Source organism: Camelus bactrianus, chromosome 3 (assembly GCF_048773025.1).
Source record: "Camelus bactrianus isolate YW-2024 breed Bactrian camel chromosome 3, ASM4877302v1, whole genome shotgun sequence".
Classification (NCBI taxonomy): Eukaryota; Metazoa; Chordata; class Mammalia; order Artiodactyla; family Camelidae; genus Camelus; species Camelus bactrianus.
Genome location: NC_133541.1, coordinates 11,483,832 through 11,502,179, shown reverse-complemented (window position 1 = coordinate 11,502,179; position 18,348 = coordinate 11,483,832). Strand labels below are relative to the sequence as shown.

The window sequence follows — 18,348 nt, the reverse complement described above, 5'->3', positions numbered from 1 at the left end:
CTTATAATTTTATTTTTCAAACTACTCATTTCCAAATAAATATTGTAATACATCTGAAAATACATGCTGGAAATGAATCAAGGGAGGGGATGAAGAGATGTATTCTGAGCAGCTATCATGATCCAGTCACTGGTTTCAGCTGCTTGTCTAGTGATATCCTCACAATCACTCTCTGAGCTGTTTTTATGTCCACTTTGCAGATGAAGAAACTGAGGCTTATAGACTTGTGTAGCTAATAAGTCCTGGGAGTTAGGATTCAGACATATCTTCCTGATGTCAAAATCCTCCCTCTTCCCACTGCTTTACTTTCCTTCCCTTACCTGTTCAACCAATGGTTATTAACTGGTTGGAATAATGCTTATTAAATGGCTTTTAAAACAGAGGCCAATGCTCTTTGTGTTCATGCGATTTTGTCACCACAACCTTTATTTTTAACTTCATGGTTTTCAGTTACAAAGGGAGAATTTTCATATTTGTATTTCCAGCATTAAGACATGACTAGATTTTTGAGTTAACCATATGTTTCAGTTTATCAGTTTGAGAATGGGTATAGCCTTTAATCGTTCACTCCACAATATTAATGGAGAGCCTACTACGTATGAGGCATTCTGCTAAGAGTTGGAGAATGTGTCAGTGAACTCCAAAATCCTTGGAGTGTAACTATTAAATTATGTCTTATGTTAGAAAGTAAGTAAATAATCATTGCAATTAATGAGTAGTCCTCTTATGTCTTATATTATTTCATATGATTCATCACTGCATTTAACTTTAGATTTCTAGTTTTCTCAGTAGGGAGTCGGATCTACAAAACCTGCTGAGCCATATCCAGAATACCTGATTGAGATTTATCTTTCTGAAGCTTTACTCTAGCCATGTGAGCTTGGTACCACGTGCGCGGGTAGCTGCCCAATAGGATCTACCCACTAATGCCTACCTTTCTCTTCAAAATCTTAAATACTATTTACTCATTGCCTTTTCCTATTTTAATTCTTTTATGAGCTTCAAGTCTCTCATAAAACAATGTGACTCATGAATGTACAATTTGACTTGGTGCCAGAAGCATATTTTCTTTGTTGTCTCCCAGCCTCTGGGCTTCCTGCTGCCTTTGGCTTGTTCAGTGTCATGGCCATTTCTTCCTTCCCCCACCCTCACCAACCCCATCGTTTCTTTCCTTCTCTTTCACTGTCTCCCCCTCTCCAAACTACCAAGTGGAAAAGGTGGCCAGTAAGGACAATAATCTTCCAAAGCCATTCTCTCCCCAGTTATCCATAAAGGTCTTGCAGGAAAGAGTCAGAGCTTCACTTCTCTTGGTGAGAACAGCATCTTTTCAGGTCAAGATGATTTTTCAATTTAAATGTACCTGCAGTAGCAGCACAGTTTGCTTGCCTAACTTTTTGGACACTTGCTTGTCGCAGAATTGGGTACTATTTCAACAAGCAAGTTGAAAATAATCACATTCAAACAACAGCAGAAATCAAATAGGGGTAAATGTATTTAATCCGAGACATATATACTTGTCTTCAAATATATTTCAGTTTCAAAACAGGAGTAAATATAATCACAAAAGTCACTTAAAAATGATTTGACTTTAGGAAATAAATAGATAGTAAAGGAGATTTTGGTAATTTTTTTTAAAGCAAATTTTACATTCTTTGCCACCAATTTTTTCCTCCATTAATTCTCCTCTTATTTTGGTGTCTGTATTTCCCTCAGTCAAATATGGTGACTACAGTACAGAAGCTTGAGAGTAGCCCCATAGGTTAACTTTTCAAGAAATGGCCAAACAATAGTTGTTAATTAAGGAGGAAAATATATTTATGCAAATTGACAGGAACTGGAGAAAGAAAGAACTCGTCTCATGGAAGACGTAACTGCAAACAAAAGGAGAATGAAGGAGCTCGAAGATAATTTGCTTTACCGGCTGACGAGTACCCAGGGGTCCCTGGTGGAAGATGAGAGTCTCATCGTTGTGCTAAGTAACACAAAAAAGACAGCCGAGGAGGTGACACAGAAGCTGGAAATTTCGGCCGAGACAGAAATTCAAATTAACTCAGCCCGGGAGGAATACAGACCTGGTGAGTTTGGTAATGAAAGACAAATGTCGCAGGAAAATGAAGCAAGAAATGAGAATTAGAGGAATTGAAGTAAGGAAGGATGTTATGTAAATGATGATGCAAAGTGAAGTGGCTATTTGTTTTGTCGCTTTTCTTTGGGAAATATTCAGTAAAAGATGAAGACATTTTTTGATGGTGCAGATTTTCTAGGTGTTTATAATTCATGTTAGTTGACAAATTCTTTAAGGTTCCTGTGAACTTATTTTTAAACTAGAAATTAAAGAGGAGAATTTTTAAAGGATATCCAACTACAAACTAGTGAAGTTGAGGAATCCATGCTGCATTTGTGGGCTGTTCTCTAGTTTATCATTTGGTAACCATAAGCCTGTATGTTTTGATTGTAGCCTTGTATTAGTTCTCTGGTCTCATGGGAACGCGTCAGCCTTATCTACCAATTAGCAAATCGTTATTGTTTGTGGGTTACAAAAGGAACCTGCTAAAAGACTTCCATTTCCTTTGGTAATTTATCATTCCTCCTGGAAAAATAATCAAAACAATATCTGCTAGTGGAGAGTCAACGGCGTCATATTTACGATGCCTTGATTTGCCAACTTGAGGCCAAGGTTATTCAGGGCTTCTTCATGGAGCATAAGAAGGAGGTCCTTACAACGCTTACACACACAATCTGCTGGGTGTTATAACCTGTGCTATCCCATTGGTTGTCTTTTCTATCTATGAAAAAATGTAATAAAATATATTTATAAGGGATCTAGAGATTCTAAAAAGGAAAGTATCATTTAATGAACACAAATAGCAGACTCCCTGTCCCAAGCTTATAAAGAAGAATTAAATATATATGATGAACGTTGCTCTAGACTCTCATTGCTGGTAGACGGTCATTGAAAAGACATAAAAATAAAACTTGTTTTCATTTAGGCTTCAGACTGCTCTGTGCACAGGTCATTTATTTTCCACGCTCGTAGTGACAGCAACCTTGCTCTTTGTCTTTTCAGTCGCTACACGAGGCAGCATCCTCTACTTCCTCATCACGGAGATGCACTTGGTTAATGAGATGTATCAGACTTCGCTCCGCCAGTTTCTTGGCTTGTTTGACCTTTCCTTAGCCAGGTACGTCTGTACTCAGGAAGCCAAGCTGAATTCTTTATCTGTGGGCTAGGATGATGACCTTACATTGATAACATCTTTTCCCTTTGCTACTAAGATTCTTTTTTTTTTTTTTTTAACATCAGATGAGCATAATTACCAGTGTGTTAACAAATCATTCTCATTTGTCATTTTATGCTCAGAGAAAGCTCTACCAACTATTCATTGACTGATTGATTCCTTTGGTTTCCCCTGTTTCTGCTAAACAAGAAAATTACCAAGACGTTGTTGTGAGTGATAATGCCCCGTGGGTAAAACTGATTCAGACAAAAATGTGGAGGATTCTGTTACATTAGTTCATGTTGAGAAAATGCTTGTTATTTTAGATTTAGGAGGCTTACTCTAGATGTGTAAAAAGTAAGAATTGGTCCTCCAGAGTTACTTATTTTACGTTAAAGATGTTGTTTTTAGGGACAATTGAAAATGCTTGTTATTTTAGATGTAGGAGGCTTACTCTAGATGTGTAAAAAGTAAGAATTGGTCCTCCAGAGTTACTTATTTTACGTTAAAGATGTTGTTTTTAGGGACGATTGAAAAGGGCGATGGGATAAGCCTGACTGAAGTGTTCTGTTCTCCAGGTCTGTCAAAAGCCCAATCACAAGCAAGAGGATCGCTAATATTATCGAACACATGACCTACGAGGTTTACAAGTACACAGCCCGGGGATTGTACGAGGAGCACAAATTCCTGTTCACCTTGCTGCTTACCCTAAAGATCGACATCCAGAGGAACCGAGTCAAGCACGAAGAGTTTCTCACCCTTATCAAAGGTCAGTATAAGAACAGGAAGCGCTGTGCACAGGTGCAGATGTAGGAATCATTGTGAAGGTCCTGTGCAGTTTTTGTTTTTTTTTTTGGCAATGGCAGTTTTCCTTGCATCTCATTGAAGATCGCATTTATGTGAGATCTTTTATTTGTTCATTTATTGCATGAATATTTATTGAAAACATACTGTGTGCTGGCACACGGAATAGGTACTTGGGACAGATAATAAACAATAGTAAATTGTGTAGTACATAGAAAAGTGGTAAGCACTATGGGAAAAAACAGAGAAAGGGAGATGGGGGAGCGTTACAGGGTGTGTGCAAGGGGGAGGTTTAACATTTTAAATGAGATATTTAGTGGGGTCTCTAGTTGGGTAGGACTCCCAAGACATGGACAGGTGAGCCAAGGCCTGAAGGAGCAGGGGATGCGGGTCCTGGGGCATTTAGAGGAAGTTTGAAGGATGAGGAGATGGCATCAAGGGCTCAGAGCCTGGTGTGATGGAGGCAAAGCCAGGCAACCAGGGGGGCTGGAGCAGAGCGGGTAAGGTGACCGTGCCGCGCATGCCCTGAATGTTTCCTCTGTATCTGTTGTGACATCACTCACAGGCGGGTCCCCTGTGCCCCTGGAACAAGACGGCCCTGTGGAAGGCTGGGAAACCTACATTTACTAACACATTCTTGAAAGTCTGGACAAAAAACTATTTAAAATAACCGTGGAAATGATGCTGGGGTTGAAACGGTTTTATATACTATATCTTTCTTTTTTAAAAACTTTTATTGAAGTATAGTTGATTTACAGTATTTCTTTCAAGTGTATAGCCGATTGATTTAGTTATACATATACATGCATATATATGTATTTTTTTTCTTTTCAGATTCTTTCCATTATTTTACAAGAAATTGAATAGAGTCCCAGGTCTATCTTTAAAGATAAGACACAACTTTATCTTCAGAGTGGGGTGGATTTTCACGATTTCACCTGGAGAGTAGATTTGCAGAGGAGCTTGAAGAGGACCCTGGTCGGGGCAGAAGGGAAGGGCCCACGTGGGGGTGTATAGGTCGGAGTCCTACTTACACATATTCATGTTCATGTACACAGGCCTGTGCATACATATATCTTATAGCAGCAACAAAGACTCATTCAGTTACACTTGAAAATTTAGAAATGTCTGATCTGTGGCTGATTTCTTTCTCTATTCTTTGTGTTTAGCCCTCAAGCCTTTGCTCCTTGGGTTTCTTTATTTTCCCAGTTTCCTAAATCAGAGCACAGGGAAGATGAATGGTCTGGAGAGACATCCCCTTAGATAGACATGCAGGTGTAGGGGTTGCCTTCTCCCTTCAGTGAGTCTTCATACATCACTAATTCTTGGCCTCAGTGGGTCTGGTCCTCCAGCTGGTGGGGCTTCCCATGGGAAAGCTGTGCCTGACCTCCTCAATTCAGGCATGGGAGCCATCTCCCCATGGAAATGACATTGGACATAGCATCCTGGACTGGTTGAAATATTGTAAATTACGTTACAGTTTGGCATGATGGTATCAAACATGGTATTTAGGCTTAGGAAGACTTGAAGGGAAAAGAGCGGCTTTGCCTCTTTCTGGATGAACGGTCTTAAGCAGGTGACAGCCTTCTCGAGCTTCAGTTGCCTCCACTATAAAACAAGGGTAGTCAAATATACGTAATAGGATTATTGAGAATTCACACAACTTACACAAACCCTGGCAGATGGAATATGGTCAGCAAGTGACAGATTATATCAGCTTTAGTTTTTTAGTTTATTTTGCTTGGTCTGAGGCTTGCATGGGTTGGACTGGTTTTCGTGGGCCTTTGGCATTCAACAGCTGGTTTTTGTACTGCTTTAAGACACAGTTTCATAAGATTTCCTTTTGCTAATTATGTTGGTGAGAGCTGCCCAACGGCATGATCCCTCTGTAGGAACTTTTAAATCACTTGTTTGAAAATGTTATTTAGCTAGCAACAGTGTTTAGATACTGGTCTCAATTAATTTACTCATCTCTGGATGGGAAAGGATGAGCCTAGATGACTTTCTAAATCTGTCTTAGCTATGCCACTCTATGACTGCATGGTATAACTTGTATAAATCTTTCATTAAAAGCATGTATCATTTTTACAAAGAATTATGATAAAGATTTAAATCTACTTTTCCCCAGAGTGAGGGTTTGAGGGTTTGAAGGGACTGGCATAATTCTCAATCATGTTGATAATTTATTTTGAATTATCCCCATCCCAGCTGTTCGTTCAGCAGGAGTCCATCTAATCTGGTGTCATATTATCCAGGAATATGTCCCTCCTCCTCCTTCCGCCCATTACAATAGTCTTTGTGGCCCATTGTACACTTTTGAGGCAGACAAGATAATCATGACCTCGTTACCCTCTACTAAGTAATGAATAATGCTTTGGCTGCAAGGAACATCCTTTCTTTCCCATGAATAGCTTTTCCCTAACTCTGTGGTGAATACCTTATTCTTTTCAGTTGGTCAGAAAATGGGCAGTTTCCTTGGAAATTGGTGTGACATTTTTCAACACAGTGCCATTGTCTTTAACTGCTCCCTGGTGTTCAAGCAATCTGTTTTGATTTTATGAGTTAATATTTTCATTGAAATGGCTTCCCTTACCTTTTGTTCCGCTTACCTTGGAAGTATACTAAGATAGATTTGGCAAAAGACAGCAATTTAGTGGGGTCCATGGTATCTAAATAAAGTAGAGATTGGCTCGATAAATATCTTGAGCATTATCATTTGTTTATGACCTGCTCTGTTCCAAAAAATAGTGTAGCCAAATGGATTGGTTACATCCTTTTATGAATTATGCTTAGAGCATATTTTCTGTGAAACATTTTAATAGATGTTATTTATTAAATAGTGTATTTCATCCTGTAGAAGACTTGCTAACTCTTTGACTTAAAATATGATTTTTCTGAGATGGGCAGCAACAACATTTTAAGGTGTCATTTATTTTATAGTGTTGTGAGAGTTATGGGAGTTACATGAGCTTGGGTAAATCATCAGGAAAAAGGTAAGAGTCGGTACCCAGTGGAAATGTTTGCTGTGGTTAGACTGACCAAAAATAAGTGCCATAACACGAGGCCGTTGGGTATGCTCAAAATGATGTAAATGATACACTGATTTATAGGGGAGAAGCCTTCAAACACAGGTAGTGCTACTAACATTTCTAGGTAAATTATCTTCTTAAAATGAGCTTATGTCAACATTCGGCAATTCTTAATGCTGACAGTAGCTGCTCATTTAGCGACCCTCTGCTTTGTCCTTGATCCTGTTTTGAGTGGCTTACACATATATTTTCTATCATTCTGCTGTTTTCAGACACCCAGGCTTCATTATTCCCATTGTACATATTTGGAAACTGAGGCCCAGACAGATGAGCTTGTCCTGGACCGTGGCCAGGTGGAGCTAAGATAGAATCCAGCACTTGTCTGGATCCAAACCTATAGTATTGATTCTTAAAAATTTTTTCCCCTAAAACCATGTATTTCTGTTTACATTTTAAAGCTTGTTCGTCACTGTGATTCATGTTTCTGAGTTTAATAAATGTCAAGGTGGTAAAATAATTGAAATTAAAATAGTTTCAGCAAGTTTTTTTTATAAAGAAATGATTTTACAGTAAAGAAAGAAAAATGTAATAATTTTAGATGTTTCACTTGAAAGGTGGTGCCTCGTTGGACTTGAAAGCCTGTCCTCCTAAACCGTCCAAATGGATCCTGGACATGACCTGGCTGAATTTGGTGGAACTCAGCAAACTTAGACAGTTTTCAGATGTCCTTGATCAGGTATCTTATGCTTTGAATAAACTTATGATAATGTCACAGTGATTTATCAGTGGCTACATTACTTGTGGGAGAGAGAGATTTCTTGCTATGGTTACTCACACAATGGTAGGACCAGTGCCCGGCCTTCTCTACAGCCCACTCGTGCTCTGATAAAGCAGACTCCACCCGTGGCCCACTGGCCTCACAGGAAGACGTTATTTGCCCAGGAAGGTTAACCAGCGCTGACCTGGGCCGTATGTCAGGTTCACCAATTGGAGGTCCGCAAGCGGGAAGACTGGCAGGTTCAGTTGGGTCGCATGATGAGAGATGCTCAGGAGGTTCTGCCTTCTTTCTAGAGATTAACTGGACAGAAATAGGAACATCCTGTGTCTAAATGCTAAATATCCTTTCTTTCTTGCGTCTCGTTCCTCTCTCTCTCCTCCTTTTCCTCCTGCTCCTCATTGTACTGCCCTAGCTAGGCGTCTGCGTGTGAGTCTGACGCAGCCACCTGGCCTTTTATCTTCAGGAGCTGTCCTTTCAGAAGCAGCCAGTTCCTGATGGATGGTATATCTGTTGGGACCATGGAAGCTGGGTATAGAAAACTGAATTAGGACAAGCCAGGAAACAGGTTCTTGAAAATCTGGTGACCAGAGAGAAGTCACATGGACCAGCAAGGTGGCTTTCTTAGCTGCAAGTTGAAGGCTTTTTTTGACCAAAAAACATCCTAGGGCTGGTTCTTGACTTCTCTACTCTAAATTGACTGGAAGATTAAGTTCTGCTATATTTTTATGTTTCGGCTTAATCTTGGTGATTACCATGCAATTAGGGGACAAACCATCCTACTGGGTTAAATAACTTTCACCTGGGAGATTTTAATGCATTCTAGCTTGTTCCCCCAGGGGATGACGCTGAGTGACCTTTCCTGGACCGTTGTCTGTCGAGTAGCTCTCTTCTGGAGGTTATATTTTATGCCTGAAATCCACCCATATTATATAGTCTTTCATGATTGAAAGAGGTGATTTTTATTCTTACATGATATTTTCTGACTACGAACCTAAATGTGTTTTCCTTTAATTAGACCTTCAAAAAATATATTTGGGGCTTTAATCAAAGGGGATCTACCAGAGAATATAAGATTAAATTTATCTGCAGATGTTATTCTATGAGTTTCAGATACTTGCCCATATAATGCTTGTTTCTCTTTGATTTTTTAAGCTCCAAAGGATAACAGGCTGTGGTTTTTTTTCCCTTTATTAATTGCCTGTAGGAAGCAAGTGCGATTATTCATTTGATGACAATATTAAGTGGTATATTTCAAATTACTCTAGATTGATACAGTATTGACCAAAAAACTTCAATAACAAACACGTATTAAATGTCTTCTTTTGTTCCAAGAACGGTCCTGGGAAATGAGGAAACATAAGTGAACGAGACTTGGTTCCTAATCATAGGGGATCTCTTGGAGCAAATCATATTTCCTTAAAATAATGAAAATGAATTTCTATTGATCTCTTTATTCTGTTACAAATTTGCTACCACAAAGGCATAGAAGAAATTACAACCCGGGACTCACCCTCCTTTGAAAGGGAGACATAGGCTGGCATTAATACAGACTGACTTTAGAACAAATCACATTTGATTTTAGACTCTCCAACTTTTGGCACTAGAATATAAAATTTTAAAGAATAGTCAAGGGATATCATTCACACATGTCTGCAATGGTCAGAAAGTTAGAGGAAAAATGTGAACTCTTAGGAAAAGAGTTTTCTGTGGTGTGACACATTTCCTATCCCCTGGCATTTTCAGATATCAAGAAATGAAAAAATGTGGAAAATTTGGTTTGATAAGGAAAACCCTGAGGAGGAACCCCTTCCAAACGCCTATGATAAATCTCTTGACTGCTTCAGACGTCTTCTCCTTATTAGAGCCTGGTGTCCTGACAGAACCATTGCCCAGGTAAAAAGTACATATTTTAAAAATAGGAGAATATTATAAAGGAGAATTTCCTTTTAAATTTAAGAGACTATTTAAAATGTTCACCCCAATGAGAATTTTTCTTGTAGGCTTTTATATAATTTTCTAGCAATGCAGATGTGAAAAATGGAAAAAACAAACAAATAAATATACTGGGGCATACATGTGGGCTACGTGATTTGATAATTTTCTTTGGTCTAAGTGGTACAATAAGAGTGAATGAGGAAACCATGTTTTGAAGGTGAGTATGTCGGTATAGCTTGAAGGTGATGTAATGTTTTTCCATATCATTTTTATATTAACTCAAAAGTGATACAGCTCCTCCACTTTGCTAGTGGGGGAAATAGTAAAATAATGTTTATTTTTTTAATTAAAAATTTTTTTTTATCTGTTTATTTATTTTTAATTTATTTTTATTGAAGTATAGTCAGTTACAATATGTCAATTTCTGGTGTTCAGCATAATGTCCCAGTCATACATATACATATGTATACATGCATTCATTTTCATTAAAGGTTATTACAAGAAAGATAATGTTTCTTGAATGGAGGAAGGATGTGCAGGTACTAGAGGGGAGAGAGAGGCCAGAGGGAAGCAGAGTATTCCCAAACTCACAGTCATTTCCCTGGAGCGTGTCACAAACCTCCATGTAAGAAAGCAGGCTGGCCTAACGTTCTTTGAATGGTACATACGGTTTAAATGTAAACCCTTCCTCCAGAAGGTCCATCTTTTCAAAGGCTTTTCATCTGCTGGCCCTACTATCATAGAAGTTCACCCACTAGACAGACGTGTGGTGTCTTGCCTTCACAGCTAAAAGTTAAACTTTAATATTCATAGACATTGATTTTTTTGAACAGACTTCTTAAATAAGCCATAAAGTAACAATAGGCTAGAGTTTCTAATAGAATGTAGGAAGTCATCCCTGTCACCCTCCAGAGGGAGTGTTCAAAACATATGGAATAACCACCTCCAAGCCCACCTGGGTGCTGCGGAGTCATAAAAACAACCAGATTCAATGGTTTATTGAGAAAAGAAAAATGAGTTCTGCCACTCAGGGCACTAAGATCACCCTTCCTTTGGTTTTTCTTCTCGACTTCATTATTTTTATCCTTCCCAGATGAATTGTCAAACAGTTGCCTTATTTAAAGGAAGTATAGAAGGTTCAAGTAGTCTCTCTCTCTCTCCCTCCCCCACTTTTTTCCTCTTCTTTTTCCCTTTCTCCCTCCATCCCTCCCTCCCTCCCTCCCTCCCTCTCTCCCTCCTTCCTCCTTCCTTCCTTCCTTCCTTCCTTTTCTTTCTTTCTTTCTTTCTTTCTTTCTTTCTTTCTTTCTTTCTTTCTTTCTTTCTTTCTTTCTTTCTTTCTTTCTTTCTTTCTTTCTTTCTTTCTTTCTTTCTTTCTTTCTTTCTTTCTTTCTTTCTTTCTTTCTTTCTTTCTTTCTTATTTTTTTTTTTAATTTAACACTATATTGGGTTCAATGCTGAAACTGAAGTCTCCCCCGCTCCTCTGTAACTTTGTCTTCTTCATCCTGCCCTTTGTCATCCTTAGCCGACAACAGCCATGGCTTCCTAACTTGCCTCTTGTAGTTCATTCTTGCCCACTCTAATCCATCCTATATATTCTAGAAGAAAGGGAAATATCATTATGGTATTCCTTTAATGGCTCCTATGGCTCTTATGATAACACCCAAGTCTTTAACAAGATCTAGAAGGTTCCTTGGAAAACTGTTCTCTCCTCTGAAGTTCTTATTCACACATTAGAATGCTTTCATAATTTTCCATGAGACATCTTCCTGGGACGCATATTAGAAGGTCTACAATGTAGATTCCTTAATCCCTATTCCCCCAGAAGCAGCATCAGGCTTGTTCTCAGCATTTTGGCTGAGCATGACTGGGGCATTCAGAAGCCTGGTTGCAAGAATGATGCACTGTAGGAGGCTGTCTTGTGCATCTGCCTGTTTATGTACAGGTGAGCTAAGAATGGTTTTTATATTTTTAAATGCTTGGGGAAAAACACAAGAAGAATAATATCTTGTGATATGTAAAAATTATATAACGTTCAAATTCCAGTGTCTATAAAGTTTTATTGGAACGTAGGCATGTTCATTTGTTTATGGACTATCTGTGGCTTGCTTTTGTGCTACAATGGGAGGTAGGTAGAGTGGCTGGAACAGAGCATATATGGCCACCAAAGCCTGCAATATTTAGCACCTGGCCCCTGATGTGCATAACAGTGTGTTAACTTGTAGCTTGAATGGAAAGCCCACGTTGGGTCAGTGCTGAGGTGTATGGCAAGAGTAGCCATTTTGAGCTCCTTGCTGTGCTACAGTACGAAGCACCCGGATCTTGACGAGTACACTGTAGAGATGCTGCACTGATGGCAGGTATCTGTGGCCAACAAGCGACTGCCTCCTGTGGAACACCTGAGCGTCCAGGCTTTGAAGTCCTTCCTGACCACAGAGCACAACGCCTGAGTGACCGAATGTGTACACAGAGTAGACTTTTGGAGAAGCTAAGGGACATGTCAGGCAAACTTTTGAAGTACCCGTCAGAAGGCTGTAAAAAACGTGTAGGTGTTTATACTCTGGCTAAGGAATTCGATACTGGATCTGGCCAACCTAAAAAAAAAAATTGACAGATACAAAAACAAGTGGTGTCTTCTGCTCCCAATGCAGTTGGACTAATCTCCACCTCCTCGGAACTTCTCCCAAGCACTGGAGCTCGTAAAGGAGAAGAAGGGTAGGGTGGGTGAGCATCTTCATGAGTGAGGGGCCCAAGTGCTGTTTGGTCATTTCATTGCCACTGGCCGAGTCCTGCCAGCCACGTCTGGGACCTCTGGGGAGTCATTTTGAGATAATTGCCAAGGCAGGAAAACCTGTGCACTCTACCAAATTGATGTACCACTTAATCTGCCACAGGTTTGGTGACCTGGACATCATGGTCAGGGATTACGACTTGAGAAGAAGGAGAAGGGACCCCAGAGCAAAATGGCCCAGCCCTTTTGAATGAGCTGCTATGAGTTTAGGGGATGGAAATTGTCATTTTTGTTTGTGTGTTCTTGTGGGAGAAATGGTGATTTCATGACAGACTGCTTTTAAAGAGGAATCTTTACTCTGTAATGTGGATGGTCAGGCTTTTGAGGGGAGTCTCCACAAACCAGGAGGAACCAGGAAGTAGAAACACTTTGGGCATTCAATCCTCTAGACACAGCACCCCTTTCCTCTTCTAACAGAGACAGAAGAGGAGATAGGGGAGCTGGAAGATGTTCTTACTGTATCCACTGCCTTCTCACTCTAACCTGCAAAGAGAGCAAACATGAGTGGGGGACATCCTCTCAGTTAGTAACCTCAGAGACCTGGGGTCCAACGATCACTCTGAGGATGTGTGGAGCATAGCTAGGTATGCAAAATGGAGGAAAAACCTGTATTGCTGGCTGGAATTAAACTCTGGCTGTTTTTTAAGGCAAAGAAAACTATTTAACCAGCTCCAGTCACCCTTTGGTCCAGGTCTATCTGAAGGCTGTCTGATTTCAGGAAGTTGTCTTGTGTCTCTGAGAATGGGAGCGGGGAGGCTTACCTACCCAGCCCTTGGAAGTTTCCACGTCATGGCGCCCTCGGAAGGTTCCACGTCATGGCGCCCTCGGAAGGTTCCACGTCATGGTGCCCTCGGAAGGTTCCACATCATAGTGCACTTGCAACTGGGCTCTGCTTGTTATGTGAGAACAGCTTTTCCAGGGAATTCCATTGTGGGGACGAACTTGGCTTTTACTCCCATGTGGTGGGAGAAGGTATCAGGAGGAAATTTTTCTTTGAGGGAATCCAGTTATTTACTAGGAAGAAATTGTAGACTAAAGGTCATACTCACAAAAGTATTGTAGATATTAATTCTTTTACCTTGTTTGAAAAAGCACTGTGTTGTTACTAGAAATAGTTTTTATGTGGTTGATAATAATAGGTGACAAAGTCTGATATTGTAAACACAGATTTAAGTTAAAAAAAAAAGACATTAAAGGGGAAAGCAGAAAATGAAAAGGAATGATAATAGTGATTAGGAGAAAGACTATGGATTAAATCTTTAAAAAATTAATTAATTAATTCAACAAGTCTCCAGTAAATTTCCTTCAGTAAGTAGTTATTCAGTAATTAGTTCTTTGATAAACAAGCAGGCATTGTACTGCTTACTGGATTATTTGAATGCATATACTTTCCCCTTAAAGCATCCTCAATAATAGAGTTTCCTAATTAGCATTTTTTATGAGAAATTAAATATAGTTCCCTGTGCTATACAGTAGAGCCTTGCTATTTATATGTCTTATATATAGTAATGTGTGTATGTTAATCCAAAACTCCTAATTTATCCCTCCCCCCTACCCCTTTGGTAACCATAGTTTGTTTCCTATGTGATAAAATGTGTGTATATGTGTGTGTGTGTATGTGTATATATATATATATATATATATATATTGGATCACTTTGCAATACATCTGAAACTAATATTGGAAATCAACTACACTTCAGTTAAAAAAAGGTTTTTTTTGTATAGCATGAAGCAGCCAGTGTATTGAAACAGGTCCCAGACAAAAAGTCAGCCAACGTGAGTTCTGGTCTTTTTCCTGTGTGATCGTGTGTTTGCCAAGTAACTCAGCCTCCCAGTCTGTGCAGTGGGGCTTCAAACAAACAAATGAACAAACAAGAGAAAAGCCTCTGCTCTATTTCTCTGGCAGGGTTACTGTGGACGTGATTGAGATAATCTACAAAAATGAATTTTGGAACCACACTGGATTATACATAACATGAAGGGGCTGGAACCAGTTTCGGTCACTTGTGTACTGTTTTTGGCAGGCCCGCAAGTACATCGTGGATGCCATGGGAGAAAACTATGCAGAAGGAGTTCTCCTGGACCTGGAGAAGACGTGGGAGGAATCTGACCCACGGACACCACTCATCTGTCTCCTGTCTATGGGCTCAGATCCTACAGATTCCATCATCGCCTTGGGAAAGAGACTTAAAATAGAAACCCGTTACGTGTCAGTGGGCCAGGGCCAGGAGGTGCATGCTCGCAAGCTCTTGCAGCAAACCATGGTGAACGTAAGGCCAAATGTCTACTTTTGTGTTGTGATGTTGATGTTACAGGTTCTAAAAGAGCAGTGCAGAAAAGAACCTGTAAATTGTTCAGATCAATGTACCGCACGCTGTTTACTAAATAGGGAAAAGCATGATATTGAATAGAAAATATTCACGGAAAAATGAATGCAATTTAAAACTTTTTCTACTGATCCTTGACTTATGGAAAACGTGCCCAGTCGGAACATCTTATTTCCCGACCAGTTTGCGTAGAGCTAAAGCCCACTCCGGATCCCGAACCCTCTGGGGGGTTCGCAGCTCCCTGTTTCCACCACACCCTTCAGCCCCTCCAGCGCTGCTCTTGGAATCTACAACACTCCTGAATCCACAACACCGTGCCTTTCTGGGGTTCCAGAGTGCGTAATCTGTATCCTGGAGTCCCCTAGGCCTGGCCCGGATCCCAGACGCCAGGAATCTTACCCTTACCCTGTGGTGGTCGCAGAGGTTTCAGGAAACCTGGCCTGTTGCCTTCCAGGTGGGGCTCCTAGAGCCCTTTGCAGCTTGCAAATTCCGCAGTGTACAGAGCATGCCGTGCTCAGGCCTGGCCCGGGGGCCACCATCGCTGGAGACACGTGGTGACCCTGCTCCTGGGACAGTCAAATCTAGAGCTGAGGCACTTTTAGGGATTTAAGGTAACTGAATACAGAAGGTCCTATTTCGTCTCTAGAACTCAAGCTCCAGGACAGAACCCTCTGCGTGTACATTAATCTAGCCTTCTCTGGGGTGCCCGACTCTGCCCAGGGGGTGCCTCCATCCCTGGTCTCCTCTTCCTCCACACTTTGGTCAAGCAAGAGGTGGAAGAACCACTTGGCTTCTCATTCCTACTGGACAACGTGCAGTCTTGGTCCAGATGCTTTTCTGCCCTTTTTAGGGAGCAGACCCTGACCTTCCTTCCCTGAGTCTGAGCTCTCCTCCCAATATCTCAAAACTCCTCTGTGCCCTCCAGGGAATGCCTCCCACTGAGGATAGGACTGGCTGTCTCCCTGCAACCCCCAGACACTAGGCTCACCGTGAAACCACTGGGTTCTAGGGTGCAGCTGCTGAATCTAGAACCTTACTGCATCCTGGTCCCTCCCCCGGTCTAGAACTGAGCCCACTGGGTTCCAGAACCTCCATATTTACTTCGAGGCTCTTCCATCCTCAAGCTGTGCCCTGCCCCAGCTTTGATGAAAGGGAGGGGCCTCTCACGTGTGCTGTGCTGTGTCTGATGCACTTGGTTTGCAGTTAGGAGGGGGAAGGCAGAAAGCGTGTGATTTAAATACCTTTAGAGATGAAAAAATTCCACCATGTTTGAGAATCCCAGGTCTGGTCCAACATGAGGGTTTGGTGGACCTCCATCCTGGCTCCTTCCTCCATCCCTCCCTCTGCACAGCGCTGTACTTAGAACAAAAACACTCACAGGCACAGGCCGCTTGTTTAACTTGAGTTTAAAATAAATAATGGTGTGACTAATAATTACAGTTTCAGCAACTCAATTAGAATTTAAATGGGATTTTTTTGGCCTTCAGTTGATCCATGCTTTCTGTTTTGTAGTCAAATTTCAAGTAAAATTTAAGCAAATCTTTATTTTTATTCTCAGCATGCTTATAACTTGTCAGAGATGATAGTGGTTTTAAAAAGTTTTGTGAGAAACGTTCGAGGCGCTAAGACAGAATGGACCAGCTACCCAAGAACAGCAAAATGGATAATCTGCTCAGTAAAAATGCAAAACATTTAACATAGAAAGTGGTGACAACAAAGAAACAGCCTTGGCGAAGGGATCCCGTGGGTGAAGATTGACGCCTCAAAGATCTCCCCTAAGAAGCTTTAATCAGGAGCCGCCTGTGTGCTGGGTGACACCGAGCCTCTGAAGCCTCTTTGTGCTTGTGTCACATTTAATTTCTCCTTTGTTTGAATGATGGACAGTGTCAATTAAATGTTTGTGGGACAAAAAAAAGTTATTCCCTCAGCAGTGCTGTATACTTCTAAGAAAAGCTAAGGGAATATGTGAAATTCCAAAATCATCAGTTTTTTTTGTTACTCTACTAGGATTTTTAGATCTGGTGCTTAGTTTGTTTCTTGAAAAGAAAAATATCTCAGGTTCCACTAATTAAATCTAAATAATTGGAAGTTGCAGAGTCAAGAAAACAACTCAAGATTATGATCGGATATTGTAGATGATTTTAGTAAAAATATTCTATAGACTAGATACTGAGTTAATTATTGTTGCACGACCTAGATTGTTGCCTGTGTAGCTTTACCCAAGGAATCTTCTTATCCTCATAGAATGATTTACACAAGAGATACGGCTTACTATTTTCTAAGCCTCTTGTTCTTAGAGTGGTCAGGTTCCCCAGAGAAGATTCTTTCACCTTCCAGAGTGTATACGCCCCACTGCCTGGGTTCTGGGAACTCTGAGAAGGGAGGTAATAGGTCTCAAAATTCAATAGGTAAACTTTCTTTCACCTGTTTTCAGTGAAGTCCTTACACTCTTAACTGTCTGCTGTCCTCTACTTGGAACCCTGTCTGTTTTGCCTTCTGAAGAAAATCAACTTTCCATCTTCCATTAGGGGAGCCCGTCAGGGGTCTGGACTTTGAATCTCCTTGTGTTAGTCCATCATCTTCTCCCACTTTCAGAGGGACCGTTGTCTCCCATTCTTGAGTGTGTGGGGAGTAACTGGGTATAAATCAGGCTATGTCTCTGCTCTCCATGAATGCCAGTTTAGGGTTCAGCTTTCTTGAGTCTGTTTTAAATGTTATTGAAATTGTCTTCACCCTCATTATCTTTGTCCTTCATGGAATTTGGGGAAGGAGCTGAGCTAAAACGGATGTTTTGAGTCAACCACCTCTCTTCAAAGTGCTGTTATCTCTCTTTATGTTTCAGTCTGGTGACTTTCATGAATCCTAGCATATATCATTACTGCAATTGCAGGACACATACCTGGAATAAAACAAAAATGTTGCATACCTCTGTCAGACATTATTTTATCCTTAGATTTAACCCTGATTAATTTAAAGTGCTTTTCTATTAAATTTTAACTACTTGATTTCTAAAGAACGTACTAATTTGCATCTCTGGGTGAAACACAAGAATAGCCTAATTTCCACTTCCCGTTGTTGACCTAGGGAGGATGGGCACTTCTGCAGAACTGCCACCTGGGACTGGATTTCATGGATGAGCTGATGGACACAATTGTGGAAACAGAGACCGTACATGATGCTTTCCGCCTCTGGATGACCACCGAGGTTCATAAGCAGTTTCCCATCACACTCCTCCAGATGTCCATTAAGTTTGCCAATGAGCCTCCACAGGGCCTCCGGGCAGGACTGAAAAGAACGTACGGTGGTGAGTCGAAGAATACTTCTGAGCTTATGGGCGTTCTTGTGCTTAAATTGTTTCCTTAAAGAAATTATGGAAAAGGAGTTAGCTAAGATCTAGTTGTAGCGAGTGGTACTGTTATTTGAAGTGATGGCGGGGGGACAGCCCTCTGTCATGCTCCACGTTAAGT

The 18,348-nt window shown here is 40.7% G+C and overlaps 1 protein-coding gene across 1 annotated transcript in view; it reads left to right on the top strand.

Moving 5' to 3' along the window:
* Nucleotides 1–18,348, top strand: part of DNAH5 (dynein axonemal heavy chain 5) — a 193,974-nt gene that overhangs the window by 156,793 nt on the left and 18,833 nt on the right. The window contains exons 66-72 of the mRNA XM_074353814.1: nt 1,832–2,075; nt 3,068–3,182; nt 3,797–3,987; nt 7,666–7,787; nt 9,573–9,722; nt 14,579–14,824; nt 17,966–18,185. Coding sequence (XP_074209915.1) covers nt 1,832–2,075; nt 3,068–3,182; nt 3,797–3,987; nt 7,666–7,787; nt 9,573–9,722; nt 14,579–14,824; nt 17,966–18,185 — 1,288 coding nt within the window. The remainder of the gene's footprint in view (nt 1–1,831; nt 2,076–3,067; nt 3,183–3,796; nt 3,988–7,665; nt 7,788–9,572; nt 9,723–14,578; nt 14,825–17,965; nt 18,186–18,348) is intronic.